At 37.0% G+C, this 20859-nt stretch overlaps 1 protein-coding gene across 1 annotated transcript in view; it reads right to left on the bottom strand.

Moving 5' to 3' along the window:
* The window catches only part of GABRA3 (gamma-aminobutyric acid type A receptor subunit alpha3), a gene marked incomplete at both ends in the record, with an annotated part of 136963 nt that overhangs the window by 109415 nt on the left and 6689 nt on the right, over nucleotides 1-20859 (bottom strand). Inside the window, one exon of the mRNA XM_079727571.1 lies at nucleotides 3708-3829. Coding sequence (XP_079583697.1) covers nucleotides 3708-3829 — 122 coding nt within the window. The remainder of the gene's footprint in view (nucleotides 1-3707; nucleotides 3830-20859) is intronic.

A 20859-nucleotide genomic window follows, 5' to 3' on the forward strand; every position in this document is an offset into this window, starting at 1 on the left:
ACATATATCAAACCATCATGTTGTATACTTAAATCCTACAATTTTATTTGTTAATTATACCTCAATAAAATCTAAAAACATAAGAGGCATGATGATTCAACTATGGAGATAGCATGAAGCTAAAAGCGATAGTACTAGTTCTGTGAAAAATGGCAGTGGTAGTTTGATAGGGATTGCATTGAATCTGTAGATTGCTTTGGGTGGTATAGTCATTTTCACAATGTTGAGTCTTCCAATCCAAGAACATGGTATATCTTTCCATCTCTTTGTATCATCTTTAATTTCTTTCATTAGTGTCTTATCATTTTCTGCATACAGGTCTTTTATCTCCATAGGTAGCTTTATTCCTAGATATTTTATTCTTTTTGTTGCAATGGTAAATGGGAGTGTTTTCTTAACTTCACTTTCAAACTACCACTGGCATTTTTCACAGAACTAGAACAAAAAATTTCACAATTTGTATGGAAACACAAAAGACCCCAAATAGCCAAAGCAATCTTGAGAAAGAAAAACGGAGCTGGAGGAATCAGGTTCCCTGACTTCAGACTATACTACAAAGCTACAATAATCAAGACAGTATGGTACTGGCACAAAATCAGAAATATAGATCAATGGAACAGGATAGAAAGCCCAGAGATAAACCCACATATATATGGTCACCTTATCTTTGATAAAGGAGGCAAGAATATACAGTGGAGAAAAGAGAGCCTCTTCAATAGGTGGTGCTGGGAAAACTGGACAGCTACATGTAAAAGAATGAAATTAGAACACTCCCTAACACCATACACAAAAATAAACTCAAAATGGATTAAAGACCTAAATGTAAGGCCAGACATTATCAAACTCCTAGAGGAAAACATAGGTAGAACACTCTACGTCATAAATCACAGCAAGATCCTTTTTGATCCACCTCCTAGAGAAATGGAAATAAAAACAAAAATAAACAAATGGGACCTAAGGAAACTTAAAAGCTTTTGCACAGCAAAGGAAACCATAAACAAGACCAAAAGACAACCCACAGAATTGGAGAAACTATTTGCAAATGAAGCAACTGACAAAGGACTTATCTCCAAAATTTACAAGCGGCTCATGCAGCTCAATATCAAAAAAACAAACGACTCAATCCAAAAATGGTCAGAAGACCTAAATAGACATTTCTCCAAAGAAGAGATACAGATTGCCAACAAACACATGAAAGAATGCTCCACATCATTAATCATTAGAGAAATGCAAATCAAAACTACAATGAGATATCATCTCACACCGGTCAGAATGACCATCATCAAAAAAATCTACAAACCATAAATGCTGGAGAGGGTGTGGAGAAAAGGGAACCCTCTGGCACTGTTGGTGGGAATGTAAATTGATACAGCCACTATGGAGAACAGTATGGAGGTTCCTTAAAAAACTAAAAATAGAGCTACCATATGACCCAGAAATCCCACTACTGGGCATATACCCTGAGAAAACCATAATTCAAAACGAGTCATGTACCAAAATATTCATTGCAGCTCTATTTACAATAGCCCGGAGATGGAAACAACCTAAGTGTCCATCATCAGATGAATGGATAAAGAAGATGTGGCACATATATACAATGGAATATTACTCAGTCATAAAAAGAAACGAAATTGAGCTATTTGTAATGAGGTAGATAGACCTAGAGTCTGTCATACAGAGTGAAGTAAGTCAGAAAGAGAAAGACAAATACCGTATGCTAACACATATATATGGAATTTAAGAAAAAAAATGTCATGAAGAACCTAGGGGTAAGACAGGAATAAAGACACAGACCTACTAGAGAATCGACTTGAGGATATGGGGAGGGGGAAGGGTAAGCTGTGACAAAGCGACAGAGAGGCATGGACATATATATACTACCAAACGTAAGGTAGATAGCTAGTGGGAAGCAGCCGCATAGCACAGGGAGATCAGCTCAGTGCTTTATGACCGCCTGGAGGGGTGGGATAGGGCGGGTGGGAGGGAGGGAGATGCATGAGGGAAAAGCTATGGGAACATATGTATATGTATAACTGATTCACTTTGTTATAAAGCAGAAACTAACACACCATTGTAAAGCAATTATACTCCAATAAAGATGTAAAAAAAAAAACTAAATTATTACCAGGGTTGAAAGAATTTGGGGGAATGGGGAGTTACTCAATGCATATGGGATTTCTTTTCGGCCTGATGAAAATGTTCAAAAATTGATTGTGGTGATGGTTGCACAACTCTGTAAATGCACTAAAACCATTGAATTGTACATGTTTAAATGGGTGAACTGTGTGGCATTTGAATTATATCTCAATAAAGCTGTCAATTGAAAATTTTTTTAATAAAAAAATAAGTGACTTTATTATAGTGGTATAGGTATAGTAATTCCAACACTATTCACTATTTTATGTATGTTGTAGAATAAAACAAATTAATAAATCAATGAAGAATAATTTGTTCAATTGGAGTTAGCGTTATCAGTATAGACTCATTACACATGCACCTACACATATATGTCTACATCTGTACACATATTTGTATATATGTCTATATGTATATATATGAATATATACAGGTGTGTGTATATGTATATATGTAATTTTCTATTTTCTCAATTCTGTCCACTGTAAGGTCCTAGAAGCAAATGACACCCAGTAGCAATGAAAATATCTAGCACACAGAAGTTGGATTTTAAATATAATTTCCCACACAAAAAGATCCTGTTTCTTCTTGGAAAAAATGATTGATTATAAGGCTGAATGAGGGAGAGTACAAGTTAAGTCTGGAATATACTGTTATGCCAAAAAGTCCTCAAAACTGAGAATATATCAAAAGTCAGCTTGAATAGGCTCCCACTAAGCAAACACGGGAAATTATGAACAAACATTTTAATCAAAATAGATAATAATATATAATAATATTAATGGATTACAATTCATTGAATAAAATAAGAATCCATCTGTTCATGCTGATAGTTACCTAATTAACTAAAGAGAAGGAAAGGGTTTTATTACAGTAGAATATCATATAATAAATGTAGATAATTGGCCAAAGTTGAATATGGACTACAGATTAGAAAATAGTATTATGTCAGGTCACATTTTCTGAATTTATAATTGCATTGTAATTTTATAAAATAACTTCTTTGTTCTAAGAAAATACACACTGAAGTATTTAGGGATAAAGCGTTATGATATCTGCCTCTAATTCTCAAATGGTTCAGGAAAAAAACATAAATACATTGGCATACTTGCCCTTTCAATATGGTCCATGAGGTATTATAATGCATTTACTTCATTGCGATCATATTGCTGATCATACTAAACTGAGATCCCATCTAGCCATCAGATTTCTCCTCTTTGGAATATCAGGCTGATATGTGCTCAGGGTTTTTAGAACAAAGACATGTTTTCCAGCTGTTCCTGGGACACACCTGCCATCCAGGCAGAGACTGGTATTTTATTACCAGAAATGTGTGTGACCAAATGTTGTGGTTTAATACCCTATATGCATTTACCTAAGTGAAATTTGGAACCTTCCAAAACCAGACCAGAGAGACTGACAATTGAAATGAAGGATTAGAACTAATTTCCAGTGCTCAGAGGGAAGAAACTCAGCTTTACACTAACCTCATTGATCAAGACACTATTGAAGGTACCTTAAGAATCTTTTTAGATGACAATAGCCAAGAAGATCTTGAAACAATAACTGACCTCCAAGCCCAGGTCGCAGCCGGTTGTCATAGCCATCCAGAAGACGATCCAAGATTCTGGTGAATATAGTGATGTTGTCGGTGCTGTCATCAGGAATATCTGGAGCATGCTTCGGAGAGAGTCTGAGGTGGTGGAAGAAAAAGAGACACAAAATAATAGTTCTTAATAGCAAACAATTAAATGTCTAACACTTTAATTCAAGAAAATGTCAATCAGTAGATTGGGCCAATTAAATAGCTTTGTACCACAACCAAACCAGCAAGCACTTTGGCATGAGCTTTACCAAACATACAGTCCAGCCCCAAACCAGCAGTGGAGAAACACCAGTAGAAATCCTGGACAGGATATCTGTGGGAATAATACCTGGCATAAAGTTTATTTATCACATTTTGTTTCATGAACAAAAGGGCCTCAAAAAAAAAAAGGAAAATTTTGTTAACTTACCCCTTTTCTAGCCTAGAGAAACACAGGTTCACAGGACAACAGAGCCAGAAAGACCTTTGAATTACATGTAATCTACCTATCTCTCACCCTATGGAGATAGGGCAACAAAGCAATGCAGTCCATTAAATGTTAAAGCTACTAGAACTCTTAAGAGATTCCTAATCTCTTTCATTTCATACATGGGGAAATAAGCTCAGAGAGAACACCAAATTTGCTCACAGTCGTATTGTTAGTGAGGGTCAGAGATAGAACTATAATCCAAATTTTCTGATTTTCTAGAGACCCTCAGCTACCTTCTGCTTATCCAGTGTGGATGCCTTCTGCAAGCCTTTCCAAGCAGTAGGCACTTTACTAATCACCTAATCAGGCCGAGGCTGTGACTAATGCCTTCACTTTATGAGGAGGAGCTTCGTGTGGTTTGAAGGGACTAGAAATAAAGAAAGGCCCTGGGTAATTTGGGTAAAAGAGAGATATAGTGAAGGAAATGGCTGTTGCCAAGGGTCAAGAAGCATGGTGTAGAATCAAGTAATAATCTAGAAGTCAGGAATCCTACATCCTAGTGCCAGCTGTATTAGTGATTTGGAGTAGACAATTAAGCAAATTATAGTCCTGTAGGTCTCAGTTTTACCCATTCTTACTTTGGACCCAGAAGGTTGCCATTAATAGATATATAGTAACTATTCATAGCATCCAGTTAATCGGGGCAATAAGAGACAGGTTAACAATTAGAAGGAATCGTGAGAAGCAATCAATATGTCTTACCGCCAAAATAGTAGGAACATCTGAGTTGAATAGTTCTTACTCTAAACTGCCACTCCCTAGCTGATAAACTTTGAAAAGTCATTTTGAACCCAAATTCCTTAGTTCATAAACCTAATTCAATTCACATAATCGTTCAATGCATCTTTAATGAACATCAACTGTGTGCCTATAGAAAAAAAACAGAGCAGAAAAAAAAGGTAAAACAAGGTAATCTCTCCCCTGCTTACAGGGGTTCTGAGAGACTCAAATGATAAAATAGATACAAGTGGAATGAAAAAGGTACCTAGGCTTAAAAAGTCTGGAGACATGAATTTATTAGTTGAGTGACCTTAAGCAAGTCACATAACACCTCTAGTAATAGCTTTCTCATCTTTAAAATTAAAATAACTTCACTGATATGTTGTATCAATATTAAATAATACATTAAAATTTCCAGACTTAATACTTAATATCTAGAAGTATTCAAAGTTTGTTTTCTCTTTTGTAAAACAGTAGTTTATGTACTCAAATGCATAATTCAAATGTAAATAGTCACAACAAAATATTGGCACCGCCATCAGCCAAAGCCATAAGGAAAGCTTTGGTCAAGAAGCACTGGAAACCAGTGAAGACTAGAGGTGATTGGCTGGTTTAGTGAAGAGTACCAGAAGTGATACAGATACCTCATTTGGAAGGGAGAAGAAAGAAGGAAACTGTAGTGCAGAGCTAACAAACTGACATCAATATGCTGAAGAGATAAAAACAGACACCCTGTCAGGTCTTGGCTCACATTTGACTTAATCACCAATATTCTGAATCCATCTTACATGGGCTGTGGGGAGAGAGGCTACGGGAGCTCGATTGATTTTGTGAAAACCTCTTTCTCATTTTCCCTTAACTCTCACTGCGGGGAATCATGACCCTGGTTAGCCTAGTTTGATTTCTGGGAAATAGGTCTATGAATTGAATGAAAAGCCAATTTTTTGATTACTGGAAGGGGATAAAAAGTAGAATCCTCACAGAGTCATAGCAAGCTATAAAGGGCTTCAGAGATATCTACTCCAGGTGGATTTATAGATGGGAATTGTAAAGTCCCTGAACATAAGTTTTAACCACACTGAGTGTTAATGGAAAAGTTAAAATTTGGATCCAGAATTCCCGAATATAGGGCCAATATACTGTGCTGCCTCTCTTACTGAAATAATAACTTCCTTGATGATGCATTTCCATCCCTTTCTGACTCTGTGTTGATAGTTAGCAGCATTCTTCACTAATAACTTTTAAAATTTAAGTCAAAAATCAATGCTAAATATCATTCCAAAACAATTTTCAATAGATCTATCTATGATTTTGCACTTGATTTCTGATAAATTTTTCTTCTTATGTGGTAAATTATTGCAGGGGGAGCTGGAATCTTGTTTAATCTAGAACCCAAGTTAGAACTCTCTCTTAAATAACTGAAGTGCAACAAGCTGAAGATTCTGTAGTTTGTACCCATCCAAAATAGTCTGGGGGAACAACAAAGAATCATAGTATGTCAGGATTATGGAGGACCTTAGAGATCATATAATTATTTCCCCTTCATTTTGCAGATGGACAACCTAAGACACCAACAAAAGAAAGGGATTGTTTAAAGCTACATGCTCATTAAGTTGATGAGACTGATGCAATAACCATGCTTGTTTTGCCTTATATCTGTCATTACTGGCTGGACTAAATATGATATTAATATTGCATCATTTAAAATGAAAATGATGTTACTAATACAGTATCTATAGGTTAGGCAAGTTTACTCATTTTTCTAGTCTTAAAAATGGAAGAGTGGTAAATCCAAAGAACTAGGGTCAAATGAACAGAGTTTTAGTCCCGATTCTGCCACTAACTGATCATGTGAACTATTTCCTTGCCTGTGAAATAGAGATAATTCATTATAAAGCTTTTGGAAGAAATAAGTAAATAAGATAATAAACATAAAATTGCTTTGTAAATGGTAAAGCTCAACATACATTGAGGCTGATCATTCCTTTTCCCCCAAACTCCTGAAAATGTAATGAGACACCTTTGAAAGACATGCACTTCTATGCTATGGGAAAAGTTAAGCTCACCGAGTGATTAAGTTCAGGGTAAGTAATAAGTAATAGTATTAGTTCAACTACATTGAGGAAGGACCCTGATGTGTTTATGTCAGGGGGAAGCAGAAGAGGCACAGATGTGGAGTTGCTGATACAGTTCATAAAGCAACCTAAAGAGAGGATAAATTTACTTCATTAAAAGGATGGCATTTTCCCTAATACTGTATATCTCCTGGGGGAGAACAGATTTTAAAAATAAAGAAAATTCAAAATTACTATGCAGATGTTACTATGCAACAAGATGGAGAGGTCTCAAAGCTCGTCTCTTCATTACACACACACACACACACACACACACACACACACAAATCCATAAAAACAATAAATAACTACAAACAGAAGAAAACAGCTAAGGGAAAGCTCTAGAAAACAAAGAAGCAGTAGCAAAAATCTGAGGAGCTCAAAAACCAAGGATGGCCACATAGAAAAGTACAGGAAGTATGCTACCTATGTCACCTCATCTCCCAGTCAGGACCTGCTCTGCACCTGGAAGAATCACCTCTGAGGAAGTTCACCACACAGGGAGAAGGAGGGCAGGAGAACCCCAGCAAGCCTCACCACTGTGGACATTTGCAGCTTTTGCTACAGAGGTCTCCCACAGTCTTTCCTGATTCTGATGTCACTTGATAAAATGGAGTGGCCCCCTCTGCATCTCTTCTCCCTGGAGCTGTCACTGAGGTGAGACTTGCCCTCAGGGTCCCCAGCTCCTGCTGTGCCCCACTCTTAGAAATCAGATGCCACAGCATCTTGCCATATACGAGTTTGGAGCTGCCTCTGCTCTTCACCCTCCCCTGGCCACAGTCAAGGCTTTGTCCCACCTTCACCAGGAAAGCCTCTTCTGCCCTGGCCTAGCCCCCTTCGTTATAAGTCACACTTTGGCTGCCATTATCCAGGCTTTCCTGCTGCTGCCCCGAGTCCCACACACCAAGTTCCAGGACAAGGCTCTGAATCATCATTGCCAGTGGTGCTAAAATTGCCCTGAGCCCCACCTCTTGGGTCCCAAGTCACTCTTAGACCTCCATTATCAGGGTCCTGATGCTGCCATCTGGGACTCACCCACTGCATTCCAGGTTGTGGCTCTGGGTCTTCATTGCATGGGATGCAGCTGCTGCCCTGGGCCACACACCCCCATCCAAGGTCAAGACTCTGAACTGTCATTGCTGAGGTGGGCTCCACTGCCCTGAACCCTGAACTCTGGATTCCAGGTTGTGGCTCTGGCCCATCACTGCTGAAACCAGTCTACCTCTACCCTGAGCTCTCCACCGACCCCCATCCCATATCAACGCTTTGAAACATCATTCCCAGGTGTGTTACTACTGACCTGAGCTCTCCCCTCAGGTTTCAGGTTAGGGCTCTGACACATGATAGCTGGGACTAGGTAGCCACTGCCCTGAGCCCCATCCCCTGGGTTCCAGGTCACAGCTCTGACCATCATTGCCAGCACTGTGCTGCCACTGCCCTGTGCCCAGGTCCCTGGATCCCAACACATAGCTTTAACAGACTACTACCAGAGTTGTGTTACTGCTATCCTGCAACTTCCCCCTGGGGCCAGAGTTGAAACTTTGTCCCACCATCCCCAGGCTATGCTACTACTGTACCCTGGCCCCTGGGCTCAAGCCACCATTGTACCTTGTCATCCCATGGCTTGTGGAACTGCTGCATTCTGCCCTCTCCCTACCAGCCAGAGTCACAGTGGTGAGCCCCTGAGGCCCAGGTACTGGTTCCATGGGATATCTACACATGCCCACACCCTAGAAACCAGTGATATAGCTGCAGCAAGTGCACCTGTGCTCCAGGACCCAGGTGCTGTGTTAGTCCCATGTGCACTGGATCCTCGGGCATTGGCTCTGAGGGCTCTGTGTGTCAGCATGCCAGACCAGGCATTGAGAAGGATCTCCTCAGCTAGAACATCCTCCCATGGGCAAAAAAAATAAGGGGCGAGAACAGAAAGACCCCAGGAGCCTTAGCCTCTGAAGATTCCAATAGCCCTATCTGCCATTGTCACCTGCAGGTCCTCTGCAGCCTTGGCCACAGAAGACCCCCACAGTCTGGCCAATGGCAATGTCTGCCAATGGAGCAGCATGGAGACTACGCCACTGAGCCTCCCCAGGAACCAAGGATGCTGCATCCCACCCAGCTGGTGCCTTTTAAAGCTACCTCCAGGTGAAAGTCTTTCACTACTGTAGCCAGTCCAAAAAGAATGGAAGAGATGAGTGCACCCTTAAATGCACAGACATCAATACAAACCCATCAGAAACATGAAAAAGTAAGGAAATGTGATACCACTAAAGGAACAAAATAATACTCCAATAACTGACCCCAAAGAAATCAAGATCTGTGAGTTATCTGAAAAAGAATTCAAAATATAAAGAACTCCTACATGCCAATTAGAAAAAGAGAAACAGCTCAATTGAAAATGGGCAAGGGATAAGAACAGATGGTTCATGAAAGAGGATCCAGAAATGTCAAGACACAAGAAAAGATGCTCAACGTTACTAGTAACTGGGAAGATGCAAGTTAAAACACCAAGGGGATTCATCTCATAGCCAGCATATGTGTAAAGGCTGAAAAGTTTGGTAATAGCAAATACTGGGGAACGTGTAGGGACCAGGAATTATTCTGAGGGTCAGATGATGCAATTACTTCCAGGAGCAATTTGACAGGATCTAACGGAGTTGAAGATGTACAGTCCTTGTGACTCAGCAATTTCAAGTCCATTCGACTCTACTAGAAACCTTCTCGCTTGAGCATAAGGAGGAAAGTACCAAGTTTTCTCTACTGTACTGTTTTAATTGCAAAACATAAATATGAAATAACGCTCAGTTAGAGAATGAAAGTGTAAACTCTGGCTTATGCATATGATCCTAGACAGCAATGAAAATGAATAAATTACATTGACATGTATCAAGCCAGATAAAGCCCAAAATCAAAAATCTGAATAACATTGGGCTTCAAAAGGATATGTATAATTTGACATCATTGTTGTACAATTTTAAAACTCATAAAAGTTTTATATTTTAGAGATTTGTGAACTGCACATTGAGAAAAGTATAAAAATGCATATCTGCATAGTGTTCAATTATTATAAAGTGAACCTCTATGTAACCAAATACCCAGAATCCCAAAAGCCCCTGTGCATACTTTTCTAATCCAACCCAGCCCCTCCTGTTCCCCTATAGGTAACAACCAGCCTGAATTTTTGTGTGTATAATTAATAATAATAATAATTTTAAGGATGCTCAATGAGATTCAAGTGAACACAGACAAATCAATGTACTCAGGAAAACAATACATGAACAAAATGAGAAACTCAACAAAGAAACAGAAATTTTTAAAAAATGAACCAAACAGAAGTTCTGAAGATGAATACAATGGATAAAATGAAAAATGCAATAGACAGCTTCAACAGTATGCTCAATCAGGCAGAAGAAAGAATCTGTGAGCTTGAAGACAGATAGTTTGATATTATCCAGTCAGAGGAGAATTAAAAGAAAGAAATTAGAATGAAAAAAGTGCTGTATGGCTCAATATTTTGTAATAACCTAAATGGGAAAAGAACTTTAAAAAGAATAGATACAGGTATATGTATAACTGAATCACTTTGTTGTACACCCAAAACTAACACAACATTGTTAACCAGCTATACACCAATATAAAACAAAATAAAAAAAAACACAGGGGAAACAGAGACTCTACTCTTGGAGGACACACACAAGGTCTTGCATGCACCAGGACACAGGGCAAAAGCAGTAACTTCATAGGAGCCTGGGGCAGACCTACTCGCTGGTCTTGGAGGGTCTCCTGAGGAGGCAGAGGGCAACTGTGGTTTTCTTGGGACATAAAAGCTGGAGATGAACATACCTGGGAGTACCCATCTGAAGGCTGACATCTTGCTTGGACATTAGCACCAAGACCTGGCCCAATTCAACAGCCTGTAGACTCCAGTGCTGGGACACTTTGGGTCAAACAGCCAATGGGGCAGGAACATAGTCCCATCCATCAACAGACAGGCTGCCTAAAGACTTCCTGAGCTCACAGCCAGCTCTAGACACTCCCCTTGACATGGCACTGCCCACCAGAGAGCCAAGACACAACTCCACACACCAGTGGGCAGGCACCAGTCCCTCCCACCAGGAAGCCTGCAGGAACCTCTAGACCAGCCTCACCCACCAGGGGGCAGACACCAGAAGCAAGAAATATACAGTCCCACAGCCTGTGGAACTGAGTTCGCAAACAGGTCAGAATCTACCTTGGGACCAGCTGGTCCCTGGCCCATGGGTGATGAGAGAGTACTACTGGGGCATATAGCACATCCCATACAGATGGCCACTTCTCCAAGCTGGAGAAACATAACTAACCTTCCACATACATAAAAACACAAATAGAAGGTTTAGAAAAAGTGAGACAGCAGAGGAATATGTTGCAGACGAAGGAATAAGATAAAACCCCAAAAGAACGACTAAGTGACATGGAGGTAGGCAATTTACCATATAAAGAATTCAAAGTAATGATCATAAAGATGATCCAAGATCCTGCAAAAATAATGGATGCACAAAGCAAGAAGTTACAAGAAGTTTTTAACAAAGAATTAGAAAAAATAAAGAACAACTGAACAGTTGAAGAATACAATAACTGAAATGAAAAATATGCTAGAAGGAATCAATAGCAGAATAAATGAGGCAGAAGAAAGGATACATGAGCTGGAAGACAGAGTGGTGGAAATAACTGCCATGGAACAGAATAAAGAAAAAAGAATGAAAAAAAATGAGGACAGTTTAAGAGATTTCTGGGACAATGTCAAATGCAGCAATATTCACATTATAGGGATCCCAGAAAGAGTAGAGGGAGAGAAAGGACCTGAGAAGATATTTGAAAAGAGAATAGCTGAAAACATCCCTAACATGGGAAAGGAAGCAATCACCCAAGTCCAGGAATCACAGAGAGTACCATACAGGATCAAGCAAAGGAGGAACATGCTGAGACACATAGTAATCAAACTGACAAAAATTAAGATAAAGAGAAAATTTTAAAAGCAACAAATAACATACAAGGGAAACCCCATAAGGTTATCAGCTGATTTTTCAGCAGAAACTCTGCAGGCCAGAAGGGAGTGGCATGATATATTTTAAGTGATGAAAGGGAAAAACCTACAACCAAAAATACTCTACCCAGCAAGGCTCTCATTCAGATTTGATGGAGACATCAAAAGTTTTACAGACGAGCAAAAGCTAAAAGAATTCAGCACCACCAAACTAGCTTTACAACAAATGCTAAAGGAACTTCTGTAGGTGGAAAAGAAAAGGCCACAACTAGAAACAAGAAAATTATGAAATGGGAAAGCTCACTAATAAAGGCAAACATACAATAAAGGTAGGAAATCATCCACACACAAATATGATATCTAAACCAGTAATCGTGAGAGGAGGAGAGTACAAATGCTGGATATTTCCAATGCATTTGAAATTAAGAGATCAGCAATTTAAAACAATCATGCATATATGTAGACTGTTATATCAAAACCTCATGGTAAACACAAACCAAAAATATATAATAGATATATACACAAATAAGAAACAGTAATCCAAACACAACACTAAAATAGTCAACAAATCACAAGAGAACAAAAGAGGAAAGGAAGAAAAAAGACCTACAAAAACAAATCCAAAACAATTAACAAAATGGCAGTAAGAATATACATATCAATGACTACCTAAATTTAAACAGATTAAATGCTCCAACAAAAAGACACAGACTGGCTGAATGGATACAAAAACAAGACCTGTATAAATGTTGTGTACAATAGACCCACTTCAGAACTAGAGACACATACAGACGGAAAGTGAGGGGATGGAAAAGGTATTCCATGCAAATGGAAATCAAAAGAAAGCTGGAGGAGTAATACTCATAGCAGACAAAATAGACTTCAAAGACTAAAGTCTTTAAAGAGACAAAGAAGGACAAGAGACAAAGGACACTACATAATCAAGGGATCAATCCAAGAAGAAGATGTAACAATTGTAAATACATATGCACCCAATGTCAGAGCACCTCAATATAGAAGGCAAATGTTAACAGACATAAAGGGAGAAATCGACAGTAACACAATAATACTGGGAGATTTTAACACCCCACTTACATCAATGGACAGATGATCCAGAGAGGAAATCAGTAAGGAAAGCAGGCCTTAAATGATGCATTAAACCATACGGACTTAACTGATATCTACAGAGTGTTTCATCCAAAAGCAGCAGAATACACATTCTTTTGAAGTGCACATGGAACATTCTCCAGGATAGATCACATGCTGGCCCAAAAAGCAAGACTCAGTAAATTTAAGAAAACTGAAATCATATCAAGCATCTTTTCTAGCCACAACATTATGAAGCTAGAAATCAACTACACGAAAAAACTTCAAAAAATACTAACAGGTGGAGGTTAAACAAAATGCCATGAAACAACCAATGGATCATTGAAGAAATCAAAGAGGAAATCAAAAAAATACCTAGAGACAAATGAAAATGAAAACACAATGATCCAAAACTTATGGGGTGCAACAGAACAGTTCTAAGAGGGAAGTTAATAGAGATACAAGCTTACCTCCGGAAAAAGAAAAATTTCAAATGAACAACCTAACGTTACACCTGAAGCAACTAGAGAAAAACGAACAAACAAAACTCAAAGTTAGTATAAGTAAAGAAACCATAAAGATCAGAGCAGAAATAAATGAAATAGACTAAAAAACCATAGAAAAGGTCAATGAAACTAAACGCTGGTTCTTTGAAAGGAAAAAAAATTGATAAACCTTTAGCCAAACTTATCAAGAAAAAAAGGGAGAGGGCCCCAATCAATAAAATTGGAAATGAAAAAGAAGTTACAACCAACACCACAGAAATACAAAGGACCATAAAAGACTACTACAAGCACCTATTTGCCAATAAAATGGACAACATAGAAGAAATGAACAAATTCTTAGAAAGGTATGATCTCCCAAGACTGAACCAGGAAGAAATAGAAAATATGAACAGAACAATTACAAGTACTGAAATTGAATCTGTGATTTAAAAACTCCCAACAAACAAAAGTCCAGGACCAGATGGCTTCACAGGCAAATTCTATCAAACATTTAGAGAAGAATTAACACCTATGCTTCTGAAACTATTCCAAAAACTTGCAGAGGAAATAATACTTACAAACTCATTCCATGAGGCCACCATCACCCTGATACCAAAACCAGACAAAGATATCACAAAAAAAGAAAATTACAGGCCAATATCACTGATGAACATTGATGCAAAGCTCCTCAACAAAATACTAGCAAACCAAATCCAACAATACATTAAGAGGGTCATACACATGATCAAGTGGGATTTATCTCAGGGATGCAAGGATTTTACAATATTCACAAATCAATCAGTATGATATACCACATTAACAAATCAAAGAATAAAAACCTTATGATCATCTCAATAGATGCAGAAAAAGGTTTTGATAAAATTCAACATCCATTTATGATAACTCTGCAGAAAGTGGACATAGAGGTAACATACCTTAACATAATAAAGGCCATATATGACAAACCCACAGGTAATATCATACTCAATGGTGAAAAGCTGAAAGCATTTCCTCTAAGATCAGGAACAAGACAAGGATGTCCACTCTCACCACTTTCATTCAACATAGTTTTGGAAGTCTTAGCCATGGAAATCAGAGAAGAAAGAGAAATAAAAGGAATACAAATTGGAAAAGAAGAAGTAAAACTGTCACTGTTTGCAGATGACATGATACTATACATAGAAAGTCCTAAAGATGCTACAAGAAAACTACTAGAGTTCATCAATGATTTTGGTAAAGTTGCAGGGTACAAACTTAATACACAGAAATCTGTTGCATTTCTATACGCTAACAATGTAAGGTCAGAAAGAGAAATTAAGGAAACAATCCCATTTACCATTTCATCAAAAAGAATAAAATACCTAGGAATAAACCTACCAAAGGAAGCAAAACACCTGTACTCCCAAAACTATAAGATGCTGATGAAAGAAATCAAAGACAACACAGACAGATGGAAAGATAAACCATGTTCTTGGATTGGAAGAATTAATATTGTCAAAATGACTATACTGTCCAAGGCAATCTACAGATTCAATGCAATCCTTATCAAATTACAAATGGCATTTTTCACAGAACTGGAACAAAAAGTTTTAATTTTTATGGAAGCACAAAAGACCCTGAATAGCCAAGGCAATCTTGAGAAACAAAAACGGAGCTGGAGGAATCAGGTTCCCTGACTTCAGACTATACTACAAAGCTACAGTAATCAAAACAGTATACTGGCATTTAAAACAGACATAGGTCAATGGAACAGGATAGAAAGCTCAGAAATAAACTCATGCACATATGGTGAACTAATCTATGACAAAGCAGGCAAGAATATACACTGCAGAAAAGACAGTCTCTTCAGCAAGTGGCAGGGGAACATTGGACCACCACATGTAAATCAATGAAGTTAAAACACTCCCTCACACTATACACAAAAATAAACTCAAAATGGATTAAAGACCTAAAAATAAGACCAGATACTATAAAATTCCTAGAGGAAAACTTAGGCAGAATGCTCTTTGACATAAATTGCAGCAATACCTTTTTGGATCCATCTCCTAGAGTAATGGAAATAAAAACAGAAATAAATAAATGGGACCTAATTAAAGTTGAAAACTTTTGCAAAGCAAAGGAAACCATAAACAAAACAAAAAGACAACCTACAGAATGGAATAAAATATTTGCAAATGATATGATTGAAAGGGATTAATTTTCAACATATACAAACAGCTCATACAGCTCAATAGCAAAAAGCAAACAACCTAATCAAAAAATGGGCAGAAGGTCTAAAAAGACATTTCTCCAAAGAAGACATACAGTTGGCGGAAAGGCATATGAAAACATGCACAACACTGCTAAGTATTGGGAAATGCAAATCAAAATACCAGTATCACCTCATACAAGTCAGAATGACCAACATCAAAATATCTACAAATAATAAATGCTGGAGAGGGTGTGGAGAAAAAGGAACCCTCCTACACTGCTGGTGGGAGTGTAAATTGGTACAGCCACTAGGGAGAACAGTATGGAGGTTCCTTAATAAACTGAAAATACAGCTACCATATTATTGATCCTACAATCCCACTCCTGGGCATACATCCAGAGAAAACCATAATTTGCAAAGATACATGCACCTCACTGTTCACTTTAGCACTATTTACAGTAGCCAAGACATGGAAGCAACCTAAGTTTTCCACCAACAGATGAATGTATAAAGAAGGTGAGATATATATATATATATATATATATATATATATATATATATATATACACACACACACACATACACACACACACACATACATGCATATACACATACATACATGCACAATGGAATATTTCTCAGCCATGAAAAGAATGAAATAATGCCACTTGCAGCAACATGGATGGACCAAGAGATTATACTAAGTGAAGTAAGTCAGAAAGAGAAAGACAAATATCATATGATATCACTTATATGTGGAATCTAAAAAAATGATAAAAATGAACTTATTTACAAAACAGAAGCAGACTCACAGACATAGAAAACAAACTTATGGTTACCAAAGGGGAAGGGGGGAGGGATAAATTAGGAGTTTGGGATAAAAATATACCTACTACTCTATATAAAATAGATAACCAACAAGGACCTACTGTATAGCATAGGGAACTATATTCAATATCTTGTAATGACCTATAATGGAAGAGATTATAAAAAAGAATATATATATATATATATATATATATATATAAAACTCAGTTATACATATATGAGTTACTGAGCTGTATACCTGAAACTAACACATTATAAATCAACCATATTTCAATAAAAATTTTTTTAAATAAAGAAAGACATTAATCTTGAAGAAGAAGCATAATAAAATAAAATAAATTTTGTCTGATAGGAAAAAAGAAAATAGTTACAGCTATAATATTACATTGATAGATACATAACATAAAAAGATGAAAAGTAAGGCATCAATATAAACTGTGGGGGGCAAGTAAATGTGTAAAACTTTCTTATGCAATTGAAGTTGTTATCAGCTTAAAATAGATGATTATAAGATGCATTATGAAAGCCTCATGGTAACCACAGATCAAAAACCTGTAATAGATATACAAACAATATAGAGAAAAGAATCAAAGCAAACCACTAAAACAATCATCAACTAACAAAGAAAGACAGCAAGAGAGGAGGAAGGAAACTAAGGAACTTCAAAACAATCAGAAATCATTATCAAAATTTAGTGATAGTAAGTCTTTATCCAGTCATTTCTTTAAATATAAATGTTTTAAATTCTTCAATTAAGAGACACAAAGAAGCTAAATGGATAAAAACAACAACAACAACAAATACCAAGGCCCATCTATATGCTGCCTATAAGAGGCTCACTTAAGCATTAAGCACACTCACAGGCTGAAAGTGAAGGGATGAAGGTATTTCAAGAAAATGGAAATCAAAAGACAGCAGGGGTAGCTATATTTATATCAGACAAAAGAGACTTTAAGTCAAAAACCATAACAGGATACAAGGAGGTCATTATATAATGATAAAGGGGTCAATTCATCACAAGGATATAACAATTGTAAACTCATGCACACTCAATATTGTAGCACGTAAATATATTAAACAGTTATCAATGGATCTGAAGGGAAAAAATAGACAGCAATGAAATAATAGTAGGGGACTTCAATACCTCATTTTCAACAATGGATCCATCATTCAAATAGAAAATCAATAAGGAAATAATGGATCTGAATGATACTTTGGACCAAATAAACCAAACAGACATTTACAGAACATTCCGTCCAACAGCAGAAGAACACACATTTTCTCTAGCACACACAGAACATTCTCCAGGATAGTTCATGTAATATATCATAAAACATGTCTTAGCAAATTTAAGAAGACTGAAATCATAAAAACTATGTTTTCCAACCACAGAAGTATGAAACTAGAAATCAATAACAGGAGGAATGCTGGAAAATTGAAAATATGTGGAGATTGAACAACATGCTCCTGAACAACAAATGGGTTAAAGAAGAAATCAACACGGAAATCAAGAAATATTTTGAAACAAACGAAAATGGAAGCACAATATATCAAAACATGTGGGATGCTGCAAAAGCAGTTCCCAGAGGGACGTGTATAGCAATAAATGCCTACTTTAAGAAACAAGAAAGATCTCAAATAAGCTAGAAATAGAAGAACAAACTAAGCCGAAAGTTAACAGAAGGAAGGAATTATCAAAGATCAGAGCAGAAATAAATGAAATAGAGACCAGAAAAACAATAGAAAAGATAAATGAAACTAAGCTGTCACTTTGAAAAGATAAACGAAATTGGCAAGGCTTTAGCCAGATTAACTAAGAAAACAAGAAAGAAGACTCAGGGGCTTCCTTGGTGGCGCAGTGGTTGAGAATCCGCCTGCCGATGCAGGGGACACGGGTTCATGTCCCGGTCCGGGAAGATCCCACATGCCGCGGAGTGGCTGGGCCCGTGAGCCCTGGCCGCTTAGCCTGAGCGTCCGGAGCCTGTGCTCCGCAGCAGGAGAGGCCACAACGGTGAGAGGCCCGCGTACTGCAAAAAAAAAAAAAAAAAAAGAAGACTCAAATGAATAAAACTAGAAATGAAAGAGGAGATATTACAACTGATAGCACAGAAATATAAAAAATTATGAGACTACAATTATATGCCAACAAACTGGATAACTGAGAAGAAATGGACAAATTCCTAGAAACATATGACCTACCTAAAAATGAATCATGAATAAATAGAAAATCTAAAGAAGCCCATAACAATTAAGGAGATTGAATCAGTAACCAGAAAACTCCCAAACACAGAAAAGCTAAGGATCAGATGGTTTCACCCATGAATTCTACCAAACATTTAAAGAAGAATTAACACCAATCCTTCTCAAACTGTTGCAAACATCTGAAGAGGAGGGAACATTCCCAAATTCATTTTATGCAGCTAGGATTACCCTGATATCAAAGCCAAATAAGACACCACAAGAAAATAAAATTACAGACAAATATCCCTGATAAAGATGTAAAAATTCTCAACAAAATATTAGCAAACTGTTTTCAAAAGCACATTAAAAAAATCATTCACCATGATCAAGTGAGATTTATCCCTGGGATGCAAGGATGGTTTAACACATGCAAAACAACAAATGTAATACACCACATTAATAGAATGAAAGATAAATATGATATAGTCATCTCAAGGCAGAAAAAGTATTTGACAAATACAGCATCATTTCATGATGAAAATGTTCATCAAATTGGGTATAGAAGGAATATTCCTTAGCATAATAAAGGTCATCTATGACAAGCCCACAAATAACATCATACTCAGTGGTAATAAATTAAAACTCTTTCCTTTTTAAGATCAATACAGAGATGCCCATTCTTACCATTTGTATTCAACACAATAATAAAAGTTCTAGCCAGAGCAATTAGGGAAGAAAAAGAAATAAAAACACCCATATCAGAAAGGAGAAGTAAAATCATTTCTGTTTGCAGATGATATAATCTTACATGTAGAAAACCTTGAAGACTCCACTAAAAAACTGTTAGAACAAATAAATGAATTCAGTAAAGTCTTAGCATACAAAATCAAGACACAGAAATCAGTTGCATTTCTATACACTAACAATGAATTATCTGAAAGAGAAGTTAAGAAAGCAATCCCATTTACAATAGCATTGAAAATAATGAATTATTGAGGAATAAGTTTAACCAATGAGGTGAAAGACCTGTACACTGTAAACTATAATACATTGATTGAAAGAGATTAAAGAAGACACAAATAAATAAAAAGATATCTCAGGTTCCTGGATTTGAAGATTAATACTGTAAATATGTCCATACTACCCATAATGATCTACAGATTCAATGTAATCCCAGTCAAAATTCCAAAGACATTCCTATTCACAGAAATAGGAAAAACTATTCTACAATTTGTTTCAGACCACAAAAGACCCTGAATAGCCAAAGCAATCCTGAGAAAGAAGAACAAAGCTGGAGGTATAACAATACTTGATTTCAAGCTATATTACAAAGCTATAGTAATCAAAATTGTATGTTACTGGCATAAAAATAGGCACATAGATCAGTGGAACAAAATAAAGAGCCCAGATATAAAACCTCACAAATATACTCGACTAATTTTTGATGATGGAGCCAAGAACACACACTGGGGAAAGGACAGTCTCTTCAATAAATGATATTGGGAAAACTGGATATCCACTTGAAAAAGAATAAAACTGAACCCCTACCTTACACCACTCACATAAAATTAACTTGAAATGGATCAAAGATTTAAATGTAATATCTGAAACTGTAAATCTCCTTGAAGAAAACATAGGGGAAAAGAGCCTTGACATTGGTCTTGGCAATAATTTTTTGGATAAGTCACCAATAGCACAGGCAACAAAAATTAAAATAAACAAGCTGGCCTACATTAAACTAAAAAGCTTCTGAACAGCAAAGGAAACAAGCAATAAATGGAAAAGAAAACCTACAGAATGGGAGGAAATACTCCCAAACCATATATCTGATTAGGAATTAATATTCATAATATATAAAGAACTCATACAACTCAATAGCAAAATAATCCAATTTAAAAAATGGGCAAAGGACCTGAGTAGGCGTTTTTCCAAAGAAGACATACAAATGGCCATCAGGTGTGTGAAAATGTGTTCAACATCACTAATCATCAGGGAAATGCAAATTAAAACCACAATGAGACAT

This window comes from Hyperoodon ampullatus, assembly GCF_949752795.1.
Source record: "Hyperoodon ampullatus genome assembly, chromosome: X".
Classification (NCBI taxonomy): Eukaryota; Metazoa; Chordata; class Mammalia; order Artiodactyla; family Ziphiidae; genus Hyperoodon; species Hyperoodon ampullatus.